Consider the following 15,729-nt stretch of genomic DNA (forward strand, 5'->3'; position numbering starts at 1 on the left):
GTTTCTTTTAATTTCAAGCAAATTATGTTGGAGTGATATTGTAATATGGTCACCATATTCAAATGCCAGCCCAAAAATTAATTCAGATTTCTGTACATACTATTATTCTGGATCTGAAAAAGAGAAGATATAAAATATCTGTTCTCCTCTGTTTTATAGTGCTCATGATGTTCTTCACTTGTTACAAAATTACTTTATTGTGAAAAGGGCAAAGCAGTTTGAGTGCCCATGCATTTCAAATTTTCTTTCATCTTTTTACCAAAAAAAGGGATGTCACTCAACCCTTTTTCCCCAGGAAGGCACCACAGATGTTTGAGATGCTACCTTCAGGGTGGCTACTCACTGTGAATTCCTGGAATTTTACATGGCTCTGGGGGAATTCTGCGTAAATTTTTCTCTGTACACGTGAAAAATTTCAACTTTTACTAATCCAAATTCAATTGAATTTAAATGCTCTCAGGCAAGTTTCTCACAGTTGTGCTTTTATTTTTATCGATGAGCAAAAAGAAGACTGCGTGGAAAATAAAGCGGAAATCGTTCAATCCGTTTACTTTGTTAGTGTCCTTTGCAGAACAATCCTTCTGACAGACTGAAAATTATTGGAAGTTGATTAGGTAAATTTTAGTTTGAAATTCTTATACAATTAACAATTTCTCGTAGATTAACATTAGTGACTTGTATTTGTAAATGTATCTCGAGTCTGAGTACGAGAAATGGCAAATGTAAACTCTGCACTTTAAATAATTTTTAATGTATATACTGTTTAATTGAAGTGAATTGGAATATTTGGATACACTGGAATCACACAGACCCTTTATAATGTTAATATATTTATTTGTGGGGTAGATAAGGTTGAAATAGGGAAAACATCTGCTTGTACCCTTGAATTTTTGAAAAGTTCGCCTTGAAAACAGTGAATTATACTGTTATTTGATGCTCATTAAAAAACTGTTGATCAGTGCAAGACGATCCCATAGTGACAAAGACAATGTTGATCGCATTTTTTGATGGTAAAGGTTTGGCGGACCATGAATAACTCCCTGAAGGACAAACGATAAACCAAAACTTTTATATTGAAGTCCTGAAACGTTTGCCTCAAGCAATTCAGCAGCACCATCCTGATTTGTGGGCATCTGGGCAGTGGTTCTTATTGCACGATAATGCAAGGCCCCATACTGCTTTATCAGTCCAGGAATATCTGGCCAAGCATGGTATCCTTGCTCCACCACATCCCCCCATATTCACACGACCTGTCACCGTGTGATATATATATATATATATATATTTTTTGTTTTCCCATGTGCAAACGCTGCTGAAAGGGAAGCGTCTGCTTGCTTCCGTTACTTTCAGAAACAGTGGCAGCTGTGCATAGATAGCCGAGGGGACTATTTTGACAAGACCTAGTACCATTAGTTCCTAACTTGAATAAATTATTTTTACGAGCTCAGTCCTGAAACTTTTCTGACAAAGGTTGTATATTTACTCACATATATATTATGCTGTATTGACTGTGTGTTTGTTACACTTGTTCTTTTAGCTGCAAGGACTGACAGGTTGTTTCCTGATGAAGTGGACACTCCAGAGAATATTCCAGCGAGAGTCCGGTTTCAGAAGTATCGAGGTTTAAAATCTTTCAGAACGTCTCCATGGGATCCCAAAGAAAATCTACCCCTGGATTATGCAAGGATATTTCAATTCAAGAACTTCCAAAGGACAAGGAAGAAAGCCTTTGAAGAGGATAAGGAAGGAATACCGGTAAGATAACTTTCTGATACAGACATTGGTGCCGGACCCTTTGGCTGAGTGGTTAGCACATCGTGCTGCGACGCCAAGGGTCCCTAGTTCGAATCCCGCTCGGGCTTGGTTGTTTGTGAATGTCCATTCATCAATTTCATCACTCATCCCCATCTTCGCAAATTAGCCAAGAGGCACAAAATGCAAAGTAAAATAAACTAAATCAATCAAAATCAATCAACAAGACATTGGTAATTCCATGAATGACTGTTTCTTCTAGATCATGCAAGTATGTGGAGTGAAACACAAGTTGATACAGGTTGTCGTACCAGTCAAGAAAGTCAAGAAATTATGCTTGTGGTCAAGAATGTTTGCTATTTTTTTACAGTGTAGTGAATTTACATTGTTAGGTATTGGGATTTGATAAAATTGAATATTTGGAAATCTAAAATTGTATTGAGTTGTTAAGATTTTTTCGTTTTGTTTCTTAAGAATTACATTCTTATATGCTGAAGTTTGGTAAAAATATTAAAGTAACGTGGCCATTCCCCTTCCACGATGAAGTCTGAAGAATTAATTTTTACATGCAATAATAATTAAAACAAGTCTAAATCTCTTGTTAAAGTACAGCTTTAGTTTTCATATTAACCAGCCTTGTGGTAGGTTTTTTTTATTGAATAAAAATATCTATTGTATTAATTTCCAACTATACCTAAGGGTGATAATTTTATTATACAGGGTGGCCACAAATTAAGGGAGAACCTTTTGTCACTTTAACTCTTGTATTAATTGAGCTAGTATCTTTCTTTCCATTTTATCCTTCTTTACATGTATGTAAAATCTAACAGACATAGCGGAAGAAGTGGATGTTGTTTAGAATGGCAGCAAGTCGCCTAAGTAATTATGTGGAAAACAGATAAAATTGGCATTGTGATATCTAAGTTACTATCTTCAGGAAATAAAAAGGTGCCAATATTATAATTGATGATCAGAATGTGTCCCCTTAATTCGTGGCATGATAAGTAACAAATGTTCATTATATCTGCTTGTAAAATTTAGTAACAGGATACTGGGAACATTATTATTGCACTTATGTGAATAAATATGCCTAAAATTTAATTTCGATCAAAGTATTCACACATTTGAATAACAGTGTGCTCGTAGAAAATCTTGAATGTAGATTATTTTATTGTTCTGATATGATATATTGTATCTAAAGATATCTGTTTTGTGGTTATGCGGAGATAGATAATTCATTCTAATGAGTTCATGTTTCATTTTTTCCACGTAGTTTTTATTTGAGATCGATTTCGCCACCTGTCTAGTGATTGCTGGTATGTTTTTTATACAAAGTATTTTTCTGGTGAACGGCTCGTAAAATATACTGCTGGACAAAAAAAAACGGACACTTGCATTTTTTGTGATAACACAATGGGTCGATAAAAGCTCTGGTACAAGGGCTAACTAAATGTTGCAGAAACTGAATTAAGTACGAATGCATAAACATAGTCCGAGCCTATGAATGGTGCATATGGTACTACATGATCTGCCGAACATTCTGTAATATACCTGCGAGCTGTTATTGCAATTCAGATGTCAAATATTAAAGTGTCCGGTTTTCATTATCCAGCAGTATATTTGGACAGTTTGATTAAAGCAAATAAAAATATACATATTTTTGTTTCTGATGCTGTAAATATGAACCTACTATGGAGATGTTTGTTGAGTGTCTTTAGGAGACTATAATAATTTCAGTAACTTTTATTCCAGTGAAAATAAAACATTCTGAATGTACTATATAATTGTAACTTAAAATATATATTTTTTAGTCTTTGTAGCTGAATTTTGGAAAACTTTTAATGATAGTTTTCAAAATGTCAACTGCCATGTTTATTTACAGTTTAATGATAATGACAGTATTTATGGTTTATTATGATTAGTATTTTGTATATTTTTGCACAAAATGTTTCTTATTTTTGCCTATAAAAATTATTGAATTTTAAATCAAGAGGTATTTCGTATGAGCTTCACCCCATCAGTACATATATTTTGTTTCCTTTCTTAGCCTAATACATACTATTAAATGATTACGAGATTAATGTACTTTCACCAAAAGTGATTTATATGTTTAAATAAATACCTGATTTAAATCAATCCATCTTGATTTAAAAACTTTTTTTTTTTTTTTTTATGAAACGTTGTCATCAGTTAGTTTAATTACAGATAATGGTTCATCTGTTATTTAATGCATGTTGTTTTTAATTTTCAGGTAGGGTGGTATATAACAGTTTATATTGCCAATGTGCCTCGAGATTTGATAGAACAGCATGTATCTTCTGATCCATTGGTGATGTATGGATTGCTTCCACATGAGCAAAAAATGTCTGTTGTGAACTTTTTGCTCATGAGGCATTCTACCTGTAACCAAGCACCAATAAAATCAAAAGAAGAGTTAATTTTTCACTGTGGATACAGAAGATTCAAAGCATCCCCAATCTTCAGTCAGCACACAAATGGAACTAAACATAAGGTAAATACTTTCAATGGTACATTATGTAGCCAAAAGTCACCGGACATCCAGGTGATTGTGACGGTAGTGTCATGGTCAGGGGCTGTTTTTCCTGGTTTGTGCTCATGCCATTAGTTTTGCTCAATGGCAACGTAAATAGTGGTGTTTTTGAGGACATTTTAGACAATAGCATGCTGCCCACACTGTGGCAACAGTTTGGAATGTTCCAGTTTCTCTGTCAGCACGATAATGCCCCTGCCCATAAAGCAGGGTCCATTGCATCGTGGTTTGAGGACACACAGGTGGATGTGCTTAGCTGGTCCACTCTAAGCCCCGACTGGAACCCCATACAACATCTTTGGGATGAACTGGAGCGTCAGTTGCGTGCCAGACCCACTTGACTGAAAACCACCCATGAACTATTCACGAAGCTACAGGACGAATGGAAAGAAATTCCACCAGCAATATATCAGAAGAGTAAATGTTATAATAATAGCAAAGGGAGGTCCGACATCTTATTAGTTACCTGGCATGTGTGTTTGCAATGGGAATACTGTACAAGTTCCACAAAAAAATTGACCCAAATTTTCATGTCATGGTGGGAATTTTTTAAAACGTTCAATTTTTATTAATTCTGTTCCATTTTTATGGGGTGCCATGGCTGGCTTAGAGTGGTGCCGAGAAATGTTCCAATATTTTCACTGAAAATGACACTTACTTGTTAGTCTACACATAGTTTTAGCATTTTTTACATGCAAAATGTTTCTGAATTTGAAATATGGGTTCATTTTTTAACTTATGGCAAGCAAACTATCCACATTAACTGAGCGCTGCAAGTGTTAGATAGGCCTTCATTTTGAGTTGGGCACTGAGGAAAATTCTGAGGGTGCTGTGAGACGAAAACGTTTGGAAACCACTGATCTAAAATATTAATAGGCAGATTAACATATTCACGCCCAGATCTGGGAGGAGCATTTAAACTGCCAGCCCAGGCATTTGCTGAATCCAAACTTAACCTAAAAAAATTGTGGTCGCCATCTTGAATTTTCGAGTTTTTTAAAATGGTGCCTGGAGGCTCCATATGGAGTTTTTTCGTCGACTTTTTCAACCTGGCGGATAGAAACCTGGCCTCTTTGAGGTTGTCCCCCACCGATGAACCCCCATTCATCCTCCAAGGATCTGAACATGTTGGGCCTCCTAGTGCCGTCCGTAATTTGGTGCCCTGGACATTCTCTTGGGTACTGCATCAGACCTCCCACCAGTGTGACATGGTCCACCCCTTTTCGTTCGCTAGTGAACATGGGACTAGAAAATGCCCAAAAAAACTGAAAAAGTGGAAGTCATTTACGGGCGTGAATGTGTTAGGATGTTACACATATCTAAACTAAGCAGTTAAAAGTTAATGTTTTTTACGATTTTCTCTTCCAGTTTGAACGGTACTTTCAGCCTGAATCTACGGTGGTGGCTTCTGTTTATGCACCAATAGTGTTTCCACCAGTTTCTGTCATGGTTTTTAAGGAGAACGCTGATGGTACACAGGTAAGTGTTTTATTACAATCTGTTTCTTTCTCAGCACTGTTATTTTTTATTACTGCGGAAAGATATACCTGATTCCCAAAATTTAATGAAATTTATTATTTTTTTCCAATAATTTGCCTTTATATGTTTTTTTTTTTGTTTTCAAAATGTGGACACAAGAGTGTCATGTCATTAAAGGAAGGTCTTTTGTTGTGCTGACTGCAAATTTCAAGTGATGTGCCAAGTCTGATGCCAGGGCCAGTTTTCAATAACATGCAGATCTTTCGTTTGATAAAAAATAAACTTATAAAAAGCTTAAAAAAACACTAAAATAACTGTTTTGTTACGAGAGTAATTTATAAAATTGCTACCTCCTTTTAGGTTGCACTTTTACCACAGGTTATGAGTTCTTCCTTAGAAATAAGACTAAACAGTGAAGGGAACGTAGAGGTTATATTCTTTGGGATATAATACATGTATGAACGCAACATAAACTTGTAGGAGTTTGTATTATTTTGAGTATAAAGTCCTGTATATCACTATATAGGTTATTCACTACACTTGGGAAACCCTTGTGTTCACAATATCTGTCTTTTTGCAACTCAGCATGTTTCAGCAACTCAGCGTCTCTACAGCAACTTCTCATCTTTCAGTTCTATCGTCCCTCTCTAAGGGCATCTATTTCTAATGCTGTATATTCCTCACTAGTCAGGGTGTCAGCTGGAAACATGCCAGTTGCTAAACTATTGACAACAAAAAGTGTAAACCCAGAGCAGCAGTTGGAAAGCTCTTCCAAGCTTGTGCAGTGGCAGTCTCATAACTAAAAAAAGTGCTGTGGGGCTGCGGTTGGAATGCGCCACCACTTGTGTTTTATCAAATGTTCCACAGAGGAGATGGTATTATTCTCACAGATCTAAATCTGCTGAGAGACTACAAAATTTTCCTCGTCTTCCAACTTCTTAAAATTTTTCGTCACAGCTTGCAAGAACTTTAATTTGTATTATATCATCAATATATATTACTTTGTTCAATTGTTCCTTTCTATGCTTAATATTCATTATCTAAGTTCTAGTTTTCCTGGTCTTCTGTAATGGTACTAAACCACATACCATTATAATCTAATAATTTAAATATCTTGTCACTAATTTGAGCTGATATTATTATTCGGGAAAAATTAAACTTAAATTTTAAAGCTTTCTAAAATAGCCTTAACTCAGAGTATACTTCTGTATGTCAAGTCCTTTGAAAAATTTAAGATTGGCGATGTACTGTATGTGATCAAAAGTATCCGGACACACCGCAAAACGTGTGTGTATCATAGAGGGCGACACAGTACTGCCATCTACCGCATACAACACATAGTCAGCGAACTCATTAGTCTGCAGACAGTGTGAGACAGCAGTATGGGATGGTCTGAGGAACTCGCAGACTTTCAACGTGGTCAGTTGGTTGGGTGCCACTTGTGTAGGAAGTCTGTGTGTGAGATTTCCACCCTCCTAAACATCCCTCTGTCCACTGTTTCCGATGTTCTAGTGAAGGAATGTGTACAACCCAAAAGCGTGCAGGCCAACCTCCCATGTTGACCTCCAGAGACCATCGAGTGTTGAAGAGGGTCGTACAGCATTATTGTCAATCATCCATCACCACCATCACACAGGAATTCCGAACTGCATCAGGATCTACTCCAAGCACCATTACTGTTTGGCGCAAGGTGCGGCAACTTGGTTTCCATTGCCAAGCAGCTGCCCATAAGTCAAACATCACACAGACAAATGCCAAATGCTGCCTCGTGTGGTGCAAGGAGCATCGAAATTGGGCCATAGAACAGTGAAAAACCATTGTGTGGAGTGATGAATCACAGTACACAATGTGGCGATCCAATGGTAGGGTGTGGCTGTGGCGAATGCCTGGTGAATGACATCTACCAGCCTGTATAGTGCAGACAGTGAAATTCAGAGGTGGCGGGGTTACATGTTTCTCCTGGAGGCGGCTTGGCCCCCTTGTTGCTTTACATGGCAATGTCATGGCACAAGCTTACGTTTACATTTTAACAGCTTTCATGCTGCCTACCGTCGAAGACCAGTTCGGGGATGTTGTGTCTTTCAACAAGACCAAGCACCCATCCATACTGCAGGGCTTGTTGGGGAGTGGTTTGACGACAACAACGTCCCACTAATGGACTGGCCTGTGCAGTGTCCTGAATTGAATGCCATAGAACATCTCTGGGATGTTTTAAAATGCCGACTTCGTGCTAGACCACACCGGTCCACATCAATACCTCTTCTCATTTTGGCGCTCTGCGAGGAATGGGCTGCCATTCCTCAGGAAACCTTCAGGCACCTGATTGAAAGTATGCCTGTGAGAGTGAACGCTGTCATCAAGGCTAAGGGTGGGCCAACACTGCATTGACTGCCAGTGTTCCCGATGGAGAGTTGCCCAAACTTGTACTTTATTTTCAGGTGAGTGTCCGGATACTTCTGATCACATAGAGTAATTTTAGTTGAAATTGATCAATGTAGTAATTACGGTAATATCGATACGAGCATAAAAACTTCATTGAGTTTAGATTCTATAGGTTTTTGGTGCTTATGTGGTTACACACTCGTACTGCATGTGATTTACGATTGTATTCTGTCAAAATTAAGTTTTATCTCAAAATCACATTAAAATTCACAATTCTAGATTAGAAGCGCCGTACGTGGTAATCCCAAGAAAGTAAAACTGATCATTATTTCCAACTCATGCTGAGGGAAAAATCTATGTCACATGGGAAAACCCTTTTTCCCGCTAAAGATGAGAAACTTCTGGTTAACATTTATTAACTTAAAAGAAATAAAATCAAGCATCTGAATAACTTATAATGTAATTTATTGTGCATAATATATTATACAACAAAATTCAAGTAAGAAGAAGGTACAAAATAATATTTTTCATATGAAAAAGAGATTGAATATGTCTACATCTTGTTATAAACGAGATGAATCTGTTGAGTATTATGTCACATTAAATCTGTAATATCCATATTGGATAAATGTTGACATATGACCCACGTTGGTAAGTTGGGAATCTCAGAATTCTAAAATTGAAAATATGTGACATGAAGATGATCTAAACTGAATATTTTTTGCATGTGAAAATAGACTCACGTAGGTATGGTTTGATTGACAATTTTGGTAAATTGAATCCTTCAGTTGATTGAAAGGATTTATTCTAACAAGTGAACTTAGTGAAAGCTAATAGGCATTTGGATCGTCGTATTACTTGATCTAATATTTCTTGAACTTAAGTTTGATTGAAGCATGTTCTAACATCATACGATGTGACATCTATCGTTCGTGGCATTGCAATTTGTAAAATTCGAATTGACAAACATAATATGTAAATATTAATCATATTGTAAAGCAATTGACAACATCGCTTAGCGTGTTTTGCAATATATGTAAATGTTCATTTCTTTGTAACTTCCCAAATAGTATATTTTTGATGTGAGTCCGTTATCGGTGCAATATTATTTCTAATATAATAATATTTTTTTTAAAAAGAATGTCTCACCGGTTAAGTGGTTCATAATATTTGTTTTATCGATTGTCACAAGTATAGACTTAAAAGGTGTAGATTGGTTTTCCTATGAAGTTTTCTATGAACAGCATCTCAATATAAGTAGACATAGTGCTGCAATCTTACCTTACTAACATATAAATAATTAATCAGAGGTATAATATGGTTTATGTTCGTGTTTGGTAATATTGTTCCCCTCTGCATTATTGAAGGTTAAATTAGAATGCGACACTTGTTAGGTGTGCTCAAATTAGATTGTTGAGACTCAGTTTGTCTCGATATAGTTCCACCATTCCTCTCTTTCCACAGTGTTCCAATTTTGTCCTCATCTCCCAACACACTCCGCTATCTGCTCTTCCCACCGACATCGTGGTCTCCACCTTGGTCTTATCCCACTCCTTGTGCATTGTAAGCTCTTACTGGTAGTCTTTCTGCATCCATCCTCTTCATGTGTCCGAACCATCTCATCTGTGCCTGATCTATTCTGTTCTGAAGCTTCATGTTCATAACAAAATTTAGAAAAAATTACCATCTTAAATGATTTTAGAAACATTTTTTGGGGTGTTGCAGATCTGCAAGGTTAGTGACAAATGGTTTAAGTGATATACTGCATTCTTTTGTTCTTTGTTTTTACAGGATCTTGTAGCTACGGGTTCAGTACTTTCAGTCAACCCAGACAGGATTGTAGCAAAGAGGGTGGTACTGAGTGGACATCCCTTCAAGATCTACAAACGCTCTACTGTTGTGAGATTCATGTTCTTCAACAGAGAGGATATTAACTGGTTTAAACCAGTTGAGTTGCAGACGAAATGGGGAAGAAGAGGACACATCAAGGAGCCCATAGGTATTTAGCATAGTTCTTTTTTTATATATTTAATTTTACTTTTGTTCAATTCTCCAGATCCTTTCTCAGGGGTGTCCAAAAATTAAATTAAGGGTAAAAATTAGGGCTGATCCGATACCAATGTTGATGTATCAGTATCGAAAAATATCATCCTATAGTGGCCACCCTGCTTCCACATCCACTGTATTTGCCAGTACCAATGAAGAGGTGAAGCAGGCAGTGCATAGCTTCCACATTCAATACATTCCATAGATAAAAATATTAGAGTAAACACATTCACATGACTCGTTAACAGATGAGTTTAAATACGTATATAAAAACTTTAGCTTTGTAAACTATCTAAACTCAACAGCATTCATGAAGGTTTATTGCCACAGTATCATGAGTCTTACGTTTGCTTCTTTCCGAACAGGCTCACTTCAGTCAACTTTCCTCTCCATTATGTGCCATATGTTCTGTTCACTAAAATCTTCTTAAATTTATTATTTTATAGGGATGGGACAGATTAATCTGTACCCTATCTGTATTGGCCAATATAGGCATGTCAGTGTATTGATAAAATTACCGATTGTTTTACCGGTCCAATATATCTATAAATATCTTACAATTTAGTGCAAAATTCTGCGATTTTGTTATAATTTTTATGGATAATCTCTGTGCCCTGCTTTTTAAAAAAGCAAATATCTAAATGTGCAACTACTTTTGCACTGCAGTCACCTGGAGGTAAATGAAGCATTCAGGTTCTTCATATCCTCCTGAAACCCCATGTCCATTCTGTTGGACATTTGTTTTTTGCATGCTAAAATGTTATTCGTAAGTCTAAATCATTGGATTCTCTTGTCCATTACACTGGACCGTCTTGTGCTGCCATCTATGTACCTGTGTGGCAACTGAGTGCTCCTGAAGCTTGTCCTTTGTTGTTTGGAAATGGCTGCCTATAAGAAGAGGTCCATTCAAGGTAATTATGCAGTTTCAGTTAAATTTTTACTTATTTTGCCAAAGTATGTTTTTGTTTGCTCACCTGATGCATTATGTTAAAGCATTAAATAGCAGAAATAATTCACTGATTTAACATTTTCGTGTGTACTTTTGAAGCCTTAGGCACGTTTTTGCTTGTGTCCATTGTAATCTCCGTCAGCTACTTTTACTACAACTGTGTTTTTGCTGTTCTATTGATACAGTAGTACTTTATTTTTTAATACCGGCGCAATTATGTTTCAAAATTTTAAAAAGTGAACAAATATAATACAAATCAAATAAATGCTGGTATGTATTAATATTATTAATATTAATAAAAAAAAATTATAACATTTTTGCAGACATTTTTGGTCACCGGCGACATTTAGATGCAGGGAAAGATGCCGATATTATTCTGGAGGCTCTCTTGAATGGCGATGTGTCAGAAGTTGACGTGAGTGATTAAGAGGAGGAAGAAAGCGATAAGGAACCTGAAATTAGACAACAAAATGCCATACCAGATGACTGCAGTTCAAGTGAAAATGACGACAATCCTAATAACCAATCAGCGGAGCACTGGGTTGTACTGGGCAAAGACAACACGCGTTCCTGCTTTGCAAATGCAATAACAAGGAACAGGTTTTTTCAAATAAGAAACAATTTGACGATGCTCAAGTAACAAATGAGCAAAGACAAAAGGATAAACTTTGGAAAGTACGACCAATTATGGGCATAGTAAGAAATGGTTGCCTTACTCTACCACGCAGCAAAACTCTTGCGGTGGATGAACAGATGATACCGTTTACAGGTGTGTGTACAGTAAAACAATTTGTAATGGGTAAACCTAATCCAGAAGGATTGAATCATTTTGTGTTAGCTGCACCAAGTGGTTTGGTATTAGATTTTGAGGTTTATCAGGGTAAAAATACATTCCTCACAGCTGAAAGTGCTAAAGGTCTTGGTGTTGGTGGTGCAGCAGTGCTAAGGTTACCAGAGACTTTGGGCCAAGGAACATATTTTTTTTGACAGGTAATTTACGTCAGTTACATTGCTGGATGAGCTAAGGAACAGAGGAATTGCTGGTACAGGGACAATCATGAAATCCAAAGTTCCAACAGCTGTTCATCTGACAGATGACAAAATAATGGGAAAGATGGAAAGGGGTTCATCTCACATGTCAGTACGCCTGGATGATCATACATGTATTGTAAAATGGTACGATAAAAAACCTGTTCTGATGTGTTCTTCAAAGCTTGGGGTGGAACCACAAGACAAATGTAAACGTTGGTCAAAGAAAGATGGAAAATATATTGAAGTTCAAAGACCAGCAGTTGTCAGAGAATACAACATAAACATGGGGGGCATTGATTTGATAGACAGAATGATCAGCAATTACAGAATTAAGACACACACTAAAAAATGGACTGTCAAGACAGTACTTCATTTCTTTGATTTAAGCATTGCAAATGCTTGGATTTTGATGATGGAGGATCGAAAATCCAATGCAGGCGGAAAATGTGTTCAGTTTCTGGATTTCAAAATTTCAGTTGCAGAAGAACTGCTGAGACAGTCGGAATATTCCGATTCCAGTGATGAAGAGACTGTAAGTACACCACCAAGCACTCGTAAGCGACAAAGGCAAGAAGGAAGCACAGAGGTCAGTAAGATTAACAAAAGAAGAATCAAGCATCTTCCAGAAATGCTGGATATACAGAACTCTGTCAGATGCAAGAACAAAGGTTGCTCAAAGAAAACTAAAGTCCGGTGTAAGAAATGTGATGTTCATCTTTGTTTAACTGTACAAAGTAATTGTTTTGCAGAAACTCATTCATAGAGTTTGCACTGGTTTGTAAGTAATAAGATCTGGTTGAGCCTATTTCATATTATTGGTTTCAGCATTTATTGTAATCAGTCAAATAACAATTAAAAATCACAGACCATGTAAAGACAATATACTCAGTTTGTTATACTTTTGATCAGGTATTATTAATATTTTTTCTCTTCATATTTGTTTGTACAAATTTTTAACGTTTAGCAAGAGGTCTCATGTATTAATAATTAATGTAAAAATTAAAAATATAAATATTCAACTTCCATTATTTAAAAGCTTATTATTGCCAAACCCACCAATGTTTCTTCCGGACTCTTTTTTATACGACCAAGACCCAATGTCCATCGTAATGGACATGAAAAAAAATAATGTTATGAAAATTATTTTCGAAAAATGACTGTAAGTACTTAATTGTAGTTCTATTATGAATATTATTCTCAAATTTGGTTAACATCGACTGAAAAATATGAGCTTGGGTCTCAGGAGGATTTATCATTTGGGATTTTATATCGGATCTGTAGAATATCAGTTAATGGTATCGGTAAATTTTATATTCCTACTAGCTGATTACCCGGCATTGCCCGGGTATTTATTTATCCCAATCTTATATTAGACAGGAAAATAATGAATTCTAACTATAGTGTAAAATGTAACTAATTTTAAATGTGATCTTGAATGTCACCAATTAGCTTAGCGACTCCGGAAACTATGAATTTCACACTAATCTATGTCATTTGTGGCATTTTATTTTTCACCCCCTCTCACTTGGAGTTGAACGGCATTGGGAGCGACTCGACTCCGAAAACTATGGATTCCATACTAATATCGGGCATTTTCGCAACACAAAGTCATATCATCCTGAATGTTAGACAACCTGAGAAACACTATCGTTGTGCGGGATTGCATAGTCACGGATGTCTGTTTGTGCGGAATTTAATATCTGTCGTTTGAGAGTATTTTTACATGTCACTCCTTCCCACCCCACCCCTAGTGGTGCAAAGGGTGTTTTACCCCCAAAGTATTCTTTCCAAATTGCAAGCGATACATGTACCAAGTTTGGGTGAAATTCCTCCAGGTGTTCGAGAGTTTTGCTGGAACAAACATACATACACACCCACACACACACATCCATTTTTATATATATAGATTATTTTATCATCAGGGAATGACTACAGATTATGTCATGTGTTCCTTCATCTCTTTTAGGTTATGAATGAGTATAAGATATTTTTTTTTCTTCGTGTATAAAAATAAAGATAATCGGAGGTTCATAAGAAAAGTTAATCCCTGAAAAAAATCCAAGCGTCTTGTTGATATAATGGAAAAGTACGAGGGATAGTTGGAACAAAAGTTTGCCAAGTCTGCCATCTGCAGAGAGTTATATTCTGGAGAAAGAACATTGACATGAGCAGAAAGAGGCATCTTTACACTATTTCTCCACTCGGTCCCCAGCGACATTCAGGCACTTGTTGTATCGCTTCACAAATTTCAAGAAACCCTGTTCGTAAAACTGCATGTTCTGTTTACGGATGAAGTTGCATGTGACAGCTTCCACTTCTGCTGTTGTGGTGAAACACTTCCCTCCCAGTGCCTTCTTCAGAACAGGGAAAAAGTGGAAAAGTGACTGGGTGCAAGGTCAGGAGTCTAGGGTAGGTGCTTCAAGAGCTCCCAATCGATTGTGCCAAGAAAGTTGACTGTTACCGTGTGGCGTGTTGTGTTGTCATCCAAGGGGAGGATGCCTGATGTCAGAAGGCCGGTTACGAATTTCTGTACCAGAAGTCCCCAAGTGCTGTTTCGTGGCGAACAACAGCTCTCACTTCATCTTTTGTCCACGATTGCAACACACCTCTGTTCTCTATGCCGGCAGGGCACAACTTCTAAACCCTCCCTGTCTTCAATACAGCAGTACGATGGCACCCTCTGCAAGTAAAGGTAATTTGTTGGCCAATAAAAGAAGGATGGTGACTATATAACCACAGCATATTACGAATCCAAAATTTCCAAGGGTTCTAGAAATAAAGATAAGGGGAACCTTTTTTCCGACTATCCCTCATACTAGAATATAACATCTGAGTGTCTGTACAGTTTTAATCAAGTATTGCAGATTCTGAACTTACAAAACTTTTTCTTTCCTATTAGGTACTCATGGCCACATGAAGTGTGTGTTTGATGGCCATTTGAAATCTCAAGATACAGTTTTATTAAATTTATACAAGAGAGTGTTTCCACCTTGGACCTACAATCCCAACGTGAGAGCTCCACGATTATCATATGAGAGTGGCTATGTCAATGTTGAAATGGAACCAGAAGATTTGTAAAATAAAGTAACCTCTTGAAATGCTTTTTTTTTTTATTTAAAATGTTACTGATTTGGAAACAATAAAAACTTTACCTCTTTTATCAACAGTTATGCATTGTAAACAGAAATAGAGTAGAAGATAATATTTTTTCTAAACTTGAAGATAATAGCCATATGCAACAATGGCCCACGAGTCAGTGTAATCCTTAAGTTCCAGTAGGAAGGCCTGCGTATATTATGCTGAATCAGCAGAAATCTGACACATCTGGTGTTACTTCCGCTGACCTTGACAACAGCTATGGGAAAAGCCATGGGTGAGGGAATACATCAATCAGTCAACAGAAATCTGAGGTGCCTGTTGAACTTGAGGGGTAATTGACTCATGACGTTGTTTTTTGGTGTATGCTAACCTAACACCCTGTTGTCTAAGGTTTTTGCTCTGTAAACAAGAGTGTTAAGGGTTCAATGGTCAGTATCAT

The 15,729-nt window shown here is 36.8% G+C and overlaps 1 protein-coding gene across 1 annotated transcript in view; it reads left to right on the forward strand.

Annotated features, from left to right (window-relative positions):
- Positions 1-15,332, forward strand: part of Tsr1 (Tsr1 ribosome assembly factor) — a 44,796-nt gene extending 29,464 nt beyond the window's left edge. The window contains exons 6-10 of the mRNA XM_083133776.1: positions 1,538-1,755; positions 4,004-4,264; positions 5,672-5,782; positions 9,956-10,163; positions 15,091-15,332. Coding sequence (XP_082989902.1) covers positions 1,538-1,755; positions 4,004-4,264; positions 5,672-5,782; positions 9,956-10,163; positions 15,091-15,269 — 977 coding nt within the window. The 3' untranslated portion in view covers positions 15,270-15,332. The remainder of the gene's footprint in view (positions 1-1,537; positions 1,756-4,003; positions 4,265-5,671; positions 5,783-9,955; positions 10,164-15,090) is intronic.
- Positions 15,333-15,729: the final 397 nt, after the last annotated feature.

This window comes from Lepisma saccharinum, chromosome 1 (assembly GCF_977018435.1).
Source record: "Lepisma saccharinum chromosome 1, izLepSacc3.1, whole genome shotgun sequence".
Taxonomy (NCBI): Eukaryota; Metazoa; Arthropoda; class Insecta; order Zygentoma; family Lepismatidae; genus Lepisma; species Lepisma saccharinum.